The sequence below is a fragment of the Syngnathus scovelli genome, chromosome 4 (assembly GCF_024217435.2).
Source record: "Syngnathus scovelli strain Florida chromosome 4, RoL_Ssco_1.2, whole genome shotgun sequence".
Lineage (NCBI taxonomy): Eukaryota > Metazoa > Chordata > Actinopteri > Syngnathiformes > Syngnathidae > Syngnathus > Syngnathus scovelli.
The window spans coordinates 15,866,324-15,877,997 of record NC_090850.1 but is presented as its reverse complement, the minus strand read 5'-3'; the positions used below and the strand labels follow the sequence as shown (position 1 = coordinate 15,877,997).

The following is an 11,674-nucleotide window of genomic DNA, read 5'->3' as shown; positions in this document are numbered from 1 at the left end:
CAAATTTTAGAGTGTATTTTCTGTTCATCCGTCAGATGGGATGGGCTCCAACTCACCCATGATTCTATCATGGTGAACAGAATGATCGATAGGGGGAAAACTGCGGCTTGTTCACTTTGCGGTGGCCATTGTCGTTATAGAACGGTGTCAAATACCGTCCCCTAGTGGGCATGGCCAGTATACAATTGTACCATTAGCAACCATTTCCAATTTTATTGAGTTCTCTGAAGGCCATGCAACTAATTACACACTATATTATCAATATTTGGCCTTGTATAACACCTGCATTGAGGCTACCCAGTCATTGTGTTTGGTACTACAAGGCTAAACAAAGAGCACTAAGACAAATGTGTTGAACAATGTACACTTTTATTGAGAGAGATCATCTTCTCCAGTTATCTAAAAATATTTGCCATCACTGGAACATCACAAGGCCAAAAACTGAGCTGTTTGCCACAACCGATGGTTGGATTAAAAACTTTGTACAGTATCAGTCAGTCTTTGAACATAAAAACACAAGGACACTCAGGCTTAGGTTGTGTGTTTGTGTGGCTGCGTATGGCTGCTTTACAGAGGTCAAGTTCTGTCAGCCCAAGACTCTCCAAAAACAAACATATTACCTCCTTTGGCTGGTTGTTACATTCTTGTAAGGTTCAAGCCGTAGTGAGCGCTCTATCGAATCCTCTTCTGCTGGCGAGCGCGATAAATGTCATGGATGGGCGGCGCCACCGCTCCTTTGTCGTCTTCCTCATCCGAGTCAGCATTGGGCCTCTTGAGTGACTTGGTGCTGTTGTGGTTCTCCATGGCGCCATTGCCCTCGCCACCACTGTCTGGCAGTCTGCCCGTGATGAGCTCCACAGCAGCTTCAACAGCTTTGAGGGAGGGAGGAAAATGGAAAGTGAATGTGAATGTGCATATTTTCATTTTCCAACATTGGTGACTTGGTCGCGAATACTCTGATGTCATCTTGTGGAATATTAATATTGTTGTTGCTAGATTTAATTATTTGTTGGTGGTGTTTTTTTCAACATGTTTGAGATGTTCCTTTGAATGAACCTTGTAAAGATGGTAAGTCTTGTTGCATACAGTTGTTTATAGAACATGATTGTGTACATGCTAGAAATATGGTATTGCTTGTTGTAGACCACAATAAATGAAAAACAGAATTAGTGTTGCCGTTATCTTGTGGCATCTGTAGGATATTGCAGGTAAATCTGCCTTGCCTTGGTCTTTGTAAGAGGTGTCAATTACTCATGGTTGTACACTATTCACAGTAGGGCTGGGTCCTGCGGCCATGTTTGTTGCACTCAAATTTTTAGAGAGACAGCGAGATAAAGAGAGACATAGATAAAGATAGAGAGCAATACAGATAAAGAAAGAGCGGGATACAAAAAAAACCCCCAACAACTGACAAATACTTACTCTGCGGAAGTGTGCATCTCCTGAAAGTCTCAATGAGCTCATCCACTTGGACAAAAGGACCCTGCAGAGCAGACAATCACATGTCCTTTTAACATTATACAAAGAAAGTAGCAGACCACTATGGATGTTCACGATTACTGACGGTGAAACACGTAGGTGGCGGGAGCAGCTTCATTAAAATGACAGCCACCGGAGGTACTGGGAACACTCCACCGGGTACAGGGTGTAGGCCTGGAGCTGTGGACACAAACAACAGGCGGCGGTGAACACAAGACGTCACAACTGCCGCGGTTCATGAGCTAGACAAAGATAAGGTACCTGCGAGGTGGCGCGGTTGGAAGGGGATCATCTGATTGGTGTCCGGTTTGGGGTACTCTGGTTTTCGGTCTATTTCATCCTTCAGCGTGGGCGCGGAGGGGACGGCGACAGCCTCAGGAAGCAGAGCTGCCAGTTTGGCACGAGACACATCCTACAAATACAAGTCGAGTAGGTAGCAAATTTAAGATCTGGCCATTAATTTTATATGCAGCGAGTATTTACATTATTGCAATGAGTACTACATAATCCCATGAATCTTCATAACATCGGTGTTATATTGCATATAATTGGCCATTCAGGGTTTTCCACATGGAAAATAGAAGCTAAGGAACAGTGCAGCTCAACTGCAGTCATTTGGAGTGACTACATCTGTTCCTTTTTACCCAAAATGTACCCTATGCAATCTAAACTGAGAGTTTAAAACCAAGTTGTGAGTCAAACCTTTAATATGTCATTTGACAGTTGGTGTTTTAATTCATCTAGTGGGACTGTCTGTTGTTTTGACTATTAGGCAGCAGTGATGGTCAAAGCACCCACCTTGTACCCCAGAGCTTTGAGTTCACTGGTGGAGCAGGGATACAGGTCCATGAACTTGTATCGGTCCACGAGCAAGGCCGTCTCTTTGCCCTCGTACTCATCCTTGAAGGCAGTGAAACGGCGCCGCTCCACTTTTAGAATACTAGCCAGGTCGCCGATGTTACTTTCAAAGGCCAGAAAACGAGCCCAGATCTCCCTGAGATGAAATACGAGTCAATCAAAACAAGGGCGCCAAGACAAACTTGGTCAATGAGTCAATATAATGAACACTACTATGCGTACCCTGACTTCTCTGGTGAAAGGTTTCCTGAGGTGAGGACCCGTTCAAACAGAACTCTGGTGTTGTTATCCTCTGTATAAAAGAAGAAAGATACAAATCTAATAGAGGCCATTTCTCAGTTCAGTGACTGGTGGGTCCACTCGAACAAAATAAGCACTGAGCGGAAAAGATGGCGACTGTCGGTGGACTTTTACTATGACTGAGATCACCATTTGTTATGCTACCACTACCAGGCAAGACTCTTTAGTTATATGTTATTATCCCCAAACTTATAATACAAACAATTTGCAAATAATACAATTCTAATTTAAAACTGCATTTGTACAATGGGTGCCTGCTACTCACTACCAATGAGAAAATAAGTGAAGACAAAACCCACCATTAAGATGCGAGAGGTAATCAATGTATGCGAGTATGTACTCTGGAATGTCGCCATATTTCTTCAAACCAAGCTCAAAAATCTTAAAGGCCACCGATTTATCCTGTTGAGCATAAAAGACAAAACATGAGGCTGTTTCTTGAAGTGTTTGTGTCCAAACTATTAGAGGCATGGATCACCTTGCTGCAGTAGTACTCCATCAGAGCTGCGGTGACATAAACGTGGTGGCGTGTGCGCAGATCCTCGCGGGCCTTTTTGAAGATGGTTCGGCCCGATTTGATTCCCTCCGCCCTCCTGGCGAACTTCATGTACTGTATGTACACCAATGTGGGGTCAATGTCCTCAATGGCCAGCAGTTTATTGTAGATGCTGTGCACCTTCTCGTGTTTCATACGGCTCTGTAAAGATCGCAAATACATATGAAGGATCATCTACTGTATGTCTCAAATTGTTTTGAAGAGCAGCAACAGTTCACTGGATGACCCACTTCTTCATAGTCGGCAAATGAGAAATAAAGAAGCATATTTTTCTTCAGTAGTGTTCCAATGGCACGCTCATAGATGTTAGCCGCCTCGTCACTGAATAGCTTGGAGTTATTCATGTCCTGAGAGGAACAAAAGCTCGTCATTAGTGGTTTGATTATTTCAAATCAAAACTCTTCAAATGAAGAAAAAAAAACATATCTTGTACCCCTTTCTCCGCCAACAACTTGCTGGACTGCTCCAAGTACTGAGCTGACTCGTACCACACGTCGGGATGGTGCCCCAGCACCAGCAGACACTGCTCATAGGCAAACATCACTGCAAGAAGTCAAAGAAGTCAAGTGGTGCTTCAAGCTAATTGGAGGAGTCACACACAATAACAATGAGTCACCTCTCTTTGTGATCAGTGTCTGATCTTCTGTGCGCAGAGGGTTGCTTTTTTCCCACTGGATGTACTTCTTCCACATATCCACCTGCAGCGCCTCCTGGGGGGAGTTCTGGGGTGGCACTGAAGGTGCATTCCTGTCCAGCCCTTTCATCACCGTCTCATACTCCTGCGCACAGCAGACACCGGCTAATTCAGCAAAACCATCATCATGACATTGAAGCAACTAGGTGGTTAATTCTTTTTTTACACAGGTGCCTTACCTTGGCTACTCTTCTGGCATTCATATAGTCTCTGCTTCGATCCTCAATCATTTTCTTGGCCAAGTGTATATTGATTCCCTGATGCGTTACATAACCAACTGTCAGTATTTAGAGCGAAAACGTATTGAGGCTGCATAAAAGATGAATGAGCTCACCTCTTCATATTTGCTATAGTCTCTCCAGAGCTGCTCAATATTAATCATGGGATTCACACAGCCCCTCTGGTAGACCCTTCGTACTGCTGTGATGCGTTGGTTCTCTGCATACGAGCCCACAGCCTCACTGGTGGTACATAAAACAAGATCAGCATCAACGTTAACTTGCATGGTACATAAAATAATAACTGGAGGGGAAATTACTCACACTCCCTTCAGGAAGTTAATGTAGTCCACCCAAATCTGTGGGAAAGGGAATGCAAACCATTAGGGAGCATTAACAAATGTACATTTAAAATAACATATATTTCATTTACCTGATATGACATAATTTCCATGCCAATTTTATCCAGGGCAAAGTCATATGCCTGGGCCATCTTCTCCCTGAGGGCAGCAAAATGTGACTTGAATTCATTGAATATTCATCAGCAAGATTTACAGGAGTCACGCAAGCTTACTTGTAGCTGGGAAGCTTTCCTTTGGTCTCTCGCACGTAAGCAAGGTAACATTTCCACAGATCGATGTGTAACACTTTCATCAGACATCTCTGAAACAGCTGTGGCAAAGAGATTAAACAAGACGCTCAGAAACGATTTCGAAGCATACGTTTAAAATCTCTAGAGAACAGGTTGGGACACTGAGCCAACTTTATTTATTTTTCTAATATATGGATCCTTCTAAATGCTTTGGAATGGCAAATTGAATTCCACTGCTGTTTTTACTCTACGTGTCGAGGGAAAAACATCTGAGATGAATAATGCAACAGGATGGTGAATTCAATGGGTCACAGGCTTGATGCAATTATTCCAACCAAGTAAGGGTTACGCCACCAAATATTAAATCCAATAAAATCCAAAAATGCAACAACTCATTTTGAATGTGACTCTGGGCTCAACAGACAAATAATAAAATAATAGGTTAGTATGTGGGGAAATTGGAACTTGCAAGATTGAATATGACATTTCCTGAAATGAGTGGAGCAAAGCAATATTCCTTTCATGTTGCTGACACCAGAATATGAACTCAAAGTAAAATACTTTATTTCATTCCTGGGAAAACAATAAAATAAATTAGAAAGTGCTTGACTCCAATAATTATTCATAAAGACATTCACTCACCTTTTCTACTTTGTCATAGTTTTTTGCCTTGACCTGCAAATAAGACAAATGTAAATGCAACATTATTTCAAGAATAATTTGAAATAATCTATGGCTTCCAGAAAACATGCATTCATGCAAAATCGAACACAGACAAGTCAGATCAACAAAGTGAAATTCACACAAGAATGACAAATTACTTGTGCAAAGGGGTTTATTGTCATATTGATTGTGCCTCAAAACCATGAAAATGCCAGAGTAAGATGTCAGTAAAATTTCAAGGAAAGGAGACAAAGAAAAACTGCCTGGGGTGTATATCCTATTGGCAGATTTTGCAGCGACCAAGTGAACATCCTTTGGAACAGACAGTTTTTTTTCCCCATAATAGCACTCAAGATCTAAAACACGCCACAATTCCAGAAACATATTACAAGTAAAAAGCAGCACAAAAATGCAACATGAAATAAGATTCTCCCCAGGGGGGTTAGTGGGGGCACATCCTGGTTTTAGCGTGAGAAAGACAAAGCAGCCAATGGAATAAAGACTTTTTATTTTATAAAGCCAAACCAAGCTTCTCTTGACAGCTACATGAGCACAAAGTCACAGAAACAACAAGGATTTGTTTACTGATGCTTCTCTGAAACAGATTCCCTAAACACCCTTGATGCAAACCTTCGTACTTCCGCCCCCTCAAGATATCAGTATCTGTGAGCCTATTTTAAGTAAACTCAAATGGTAACCAAGTTTAAAGTGTGAGCTGTATATTGCACAAAAGCTAATTTAGGCTACCAAAAATGTTGCTCATAAAACGGGGTTAAATTAGTAAGGGTGGCAAAGTTCTTTAAATTTCTACATAGATTCTGTGACGGGCTTAAGTGATGAATTGTTAGAGCACACCACATGACTACACTGTGGATTTGTCATCAAATGTTTTGGATTTCAAATAAAAGAAATTTCAGCTTTGGAAAGTTGAATTACATCAATGCAGACAACAGAAATTCAAAAATAGTGATGTTATTTGCAATAAAATGTCATTTTCATGGTAAAGACATAGTTTATTTTCCTAACAGCACAATTAACTTTCAAGCTAATGTTACTTCCTTCAAGCTAATAGTACGTCTTCCATCGCATTGGCCTTGTTAAGGGACATATGCAGGCAACATTTTTTCAAATCATTACTAAAAGCTGGAGGAAACTAAGTGTGGATGTCATATTGTCCAGACACTCCTGCAGATTTATTAATAAAAAAGATCAAAAGAAATAATTTCTAAACTTTATCCAGCATCATCGTGACCCATAACCTGCACATCTGAATTATAAAATGATGGCAGACTTCTTTTAAAGGAGAAATTACAATAAAACCACAAATAACACAACTAGGCAAATCTTCTTAAAAGTGGGATGTGGCTGTGAGCAGAAATAGAGGCCTATCTGACACCATTTGAAGTGCTTCTGATACAAGGTGTCCCTCGCCATCCCCGTTTTCTAACCTTCGAGCAGAAGCACAAAGACTGTGCTAACAATAACAGACATATGGGCACATGAACATTTCCCTCCACCTTGACTCAGGCTGTTTCAGCTGGAAAAAAAAAAAAGCAGTCCCTCCATGCGGCTTATTGTGAGGAGCAGCTGCAATTGCACCAAACACACCATTTAATATAATGGACACCTGCAGTGTAGTAGCATCATGTTTTGGTTCTCTAGCTGAAATTTGGGCATAACACTGTCGTCAAGGCAGAGGAAAATTATGAGCAGTCATTGATGGCACAGTAATTTCAGACTTATACAAGAAAGGAAATGATAAAACTCTAGGAAAAGACCACAAGAAAATCTGAATTTATTTGGGGTTAATCAGAGGTATTTCAAAAGGTGGGAGGTATGTGCCCACTACTTACTCCCATTTAACATGTGATCAGTTCATTCTGAACACACGCACATCCCAGTTAGAAAGATGAATGTTATTTTCTACGTGCACGCTGAGAGAGATCCAGAGTAAAATCCAGAGCCAGCAACTTACAGTCCTAGCTTATTGCCTCACTGGCAATAACATGCATGGAAGGTTAAAATGAGCAGCTCTGGGCTGACATTCACTTTCCTGCTCAGCATGAAAAGGGAAGCAGACCAAAATTTCACATTCAACTGAAGATAGACCAGGCGTCAGCAAATGACGAAGCAGGAGCTGTTCAACCCAGTGGTAGGTAATGGCAATTAACACTATCAAGGGCCAACTACAAGTGCCGCTGAGAAGACACACCACTATGCCAAAAATAGTTTCGACACATCACAACAGCTGTAGTCCTTCCTGCCTGAGAACAATCATGTGCAACACAAACCAACCCGCATGTTCACAGAGACTGTCACTCACAGACCAAAACACTCAATAAGTCAATCTTGGGGGAAATATACTCGGCAGCTTATTAAAACTGCTGCAGGGGGGGAGTTAAACTGCTGCTGATGTGAACATAAAAGCCAATAGGCTTCCATATTCTTGACAGCAACATTAAGACAAAGCAGCCCTACATCAAAAAAAAAAAAAAGTACCTAAAAATGTTTCTGACCTGCATGTCAACAAACTTAAAGGGAAGTCAAACATTCTATATACAATATTGTTTTATGCATTGCCACTAGTGCAGAGCAGTATGCTTATTAATATTGTGTTTAAGGAATATAATTAAGCAGAAAAATCCACCCATTTTCATCCATCTCATGAGGCGGCCTTTTGCCTTACATTGCTACTTGGTCTCCACTAAAAGTGACATCAAAGTGTCGAAGGTCTCAAGTTGCAACCATCGTGAGACTAAAACCAGAAAACAGTTGAGCTACGATGGGTGGCTTTTGTGCTTAATTCGTCTTCCAAAAAACTCACTATTAATCAGAATACTGTGATTAGATTAGTGGGTGCACTTAGAACATATTGTAAATAGCATATTTGGTTTGACTTTCACTTTAAGGCAGACGTGGAGAACCAAGACCCAGGGGCCATTTTTGACCAATTACAGCTTTTGACAACCTATTTGCAATTCTAAAATGAAAACTTAAAAGAACTGCAGTTAAAACAACAAAAAAAAACATTTTACCTATTGTATCAATTAATTCAAACTGAACACAGCGCGCAAGAACTTGAAAACTGAAACGGCTACTGATTGGACTCCCTACACTAGTTTTATGATTCAATCAACTTTGCCCAATAGCCAACGATAAGCAAAAATTTCCCTTCGTGTGATTATTATATTATTATTTCCGCTACCTGCTTCTTGCAGTCCACTGGATCTTGCTGCAATGGTGGTGAAATTTTCCAAGATACAGTAGTTCATTCTTTTACTTGTCTGGATGTGATAACCACAACATTAGAGGTTCCAGAGCAGATTATGAGGAAAGAGACTTAAAACTGAGGTAACGCTTCACACAGGTGAAAGCGGTTTTTTTTTTTTTTTGTTAAACCAGGGAGGGGGGAGAAAAAAAACATAAGGGTCTTAGTGGCTGCCCGCATCATAAAAAAAGTAGCAAAAAACAAATTATGGGCGGCTGGTCCTTGTTCCATTCATTTGGTGGGAAAGTGATGGGGAATGTCTAAAAAGCAGAGTATTTGTTCATCACATTCCAAAAGAAAAGACACAGGAGTCAATAAATTGACACGACAAGTGAATAAAAGGCTAATGCACTCCAAATACCATTAAAATTGTTTTAATACTGTTGCAGACCAAACATGCAACAAATTCACTTTACCCCATTTAAATGAATATGACGAGGAAAATACTAATTAAATTCTGGGAACCAAAAAAAGAAACTCAGTTTTTATATTTAAAGGCACAATCCTCAATATTGATGATCTATATTGTATGACAGGGTGATGCTTGAACCAATAATTTTCAGCAAGTGGCTGAAATCAAGAATTGTGACTTTAAACCCCATTGACGTGTGAGACAATTAGTGTGAAAAACACATTGTTGATCATGTAAGGAAAAATATCATGCGTACGAGAAAGAAAAAAAAAAGTATTAACCTCAGCTTCAATGAAGAGTTTCCAGAATCTGCCGGAACTTGGAAACTGAGTGACAAGTCGCTCATATGTCTTCCTTGCTTTATCAATAGGTTGATTCTAAAGTGGGAGAATGTATTTACATCCACACAAACATGAGCAAAATATATGTAAGACTTTAAAGAATTTACCCCCACCCTTAAGCCCATCATTTAAACCCCTATACAGTAATGCAACTCTTGAGTCACTAAACCTGTGCTTCTCGAATCAGAATGCTCCAAGCGTCAAGGTCATATGGGTTTTCTTCCAACTTTTTCTCTGCCTTCTTCACCTTCTCCGGGACGTACTCTGCTGCAGTCTGCAGTGGAAGGACCAAATGCATGAAAATGAATCATTATGCTGCAGAATGAAAATTAAAAACAAGTTGTACACAATGCAAACTGTGCGGGTGAATATAAAGCTGGGGGAATGGTGGTGGTTGCATTTAAGTTAAAGCTTGATGAGCATGTTTGAGGTAAATTCAACCTGACCACCCCACCCATTCAATCATAATTTAATGATACCAATTCTGCGTTACGCGTTCGAATCTTAACAATAATTGCTCGCCACGTACTATAACGCGGACTATAACTCTTTTATTTTACAAGAGTTTCCGCGTATATTTCAGGGGGGAAAAGGAGGCAGTATATCAGGCCAACGACGCCATAGCGACAACGCAGCCACGAGTTAGACTAGACAATACGGCGTAAGGCCGCCATTAAACAAACATATCGACATTTAAACAAATTTACAGCGACTAACTGACACCTGCCAACATACTCAAAACGCAACAAATACACTTAGAAAAATATATACGACTGTCACAGCAAGGATAAATTACATGCGGCATTAGCATTTTAGTACAGGCCTACGACACATAAGCTAACTTTACCTGGTCGGCTGCTGGATCTGTAGACATGGTCGGAAGCGTAATATAAGTAATACTACCGTTTGAGTACGGATTAAAGGGTAACAAAGTGGCGAATTTTAAAGCAGCTCCGTGACGCGCATTATTTTTAAACCAAGCTATCACGTTGTCCTCATAGAATTAGCTGCTTGGTAACAAACCGATTTTTTTTTTTCCAAAATGGCGAAGAGATCGACTTCCTCCTCGGCGTCGGGCATAAACAATAAAACTTCCGGCCTCAAACCTTCAACAATAAAACAAGTTTAAAACAGCTTTCACATGTCATTTTTCATATTTTTTTACCATTTAATGAGAAACCCATTCAAGTGAATGAGACACTAAACATATCCACCATTCTCCTAACAAATTCAATCACATTCCAACAATTTCCATTTTCACCAAATTCAGCGCTACACATTAAAATTTTCGAATTTTAGAAAATACCCAAGAGCTCTTCAATACCGTATTTGGAATCAATTTAACGACAGCTACATGTACATTTTGTCCGAGGACAGCTATAATATTTAATATACTCAACAAATATGTATGTCTGTGCATGTATTATTTGAAATTTCATGACAGCGACAGAAAAATGTCCTGAAATTCTGGAATGGCCAATTCCAACCAGCAAGATATAGAATTGAAAACGAAGATGGAATAACAAAGCAGTGAGTAGAGAGCTTGACTGTAGGTAAAGAGGTTCAGATCTGGGTGCCATAGATCTGGCTGTAAACCAAAACCTGTGGACGGCAGAAGCTTTTTGGAACTGGAGGGTCAAAGTTTAAGTCCTGCTTTAGCCCAAAATGTAGGGGGAATAGGCAACTAGTTGGGAGATGCTAATCTGGTTGCCGGCTCCCATTGAGGTGCCCTTGAGCAAGGCAGGTGCAGCTCTGTACGCGTTTTGCATCTTACTTGACTGTATGTGGTTTTCAACACAAATTATGCATATATAAAGCATGGTGTAAAATGAATCTCATGAGGGATTATGACCAATGCAATAAATTAAAATATACGTGGAATACAACAATATATTTGGTGTGTGGAAACATTGCACGGTTAAAAAATAAATAATAAAAAAGGATCGTATTTGACCGGAGGTGAATTAAGTCCTGGAATTGCAACAAAGTGTCCTGGGGGTTTTCCACAGCTCAAATTTCATGACCACTGCACTGTTTGTAGACATGCTATTCCCCTCCCTGACCAGTAGGATGGGACATATGACAACCACGGGAAGCGCGTGTGTGCGTGTTTGGCTGACAACCAAAACACTAGACCAAACGAAAAGATTCCCGAGTGATCAAGCATCTAATTTGTTCGGTCTGAAAAGATGCCATCTTGCCGCAAATCCATCGATCATACAGTATGACCAGACGTTTGGTGTGAAACAGATATGTATCCTGTCAGTTATACGTTATTCTATTTGTAAGCCTT

At 40.5% G+C, this 11,674-nt stretch overlaps 1 protein-coding gene across 1 annotated transcript; it reads right to left on the bottom strand.

The window, feature by feature from the left end:
• Positions 1-350: 350 nt before the first annotated feature.
• Positions 351-10,463, bottom strand: cstf3 (cleavage stimulation factor, 3' pre-RNA, subunit 3). Its single transcript, XM_049719100.2, has 20 exons — positions 10,229-10,463; positions 9,551-9,655; positions 9,322-9,417; positions 5,340-5,372; positions 4,680-4,777; positions 4,539-4,605; positions 4,430-4,464; positions 4,222-4,348; positions 4,067-4,144; positions 3,810-3,972; positions 3,627-3,736; positions 3,424-3,540; positions 3,116-3,334; positions 2,937-3,039; positions 2,560-2,629; positions 2,278-2,473; positions 1,741-1,891; positions 1,565-1,659; positions 1,423-1,483; positions 351-872 (listed from the first exon to the last, which is right to left on the bottom strand). Exons 1-20 carry the CDS (start codon positions 10,253-10,255, stop codon positions 673-675), a joined length of 2,151 nt encoding a protein of 716 aa, XP_049575057.1. The 5' UTR covers positions 10,256-10,463; the 3' UTR covers positions 351-672.
• Between the last annotated feature and the right edge of the window lie 1,211 nt (positions 10,464-11,674).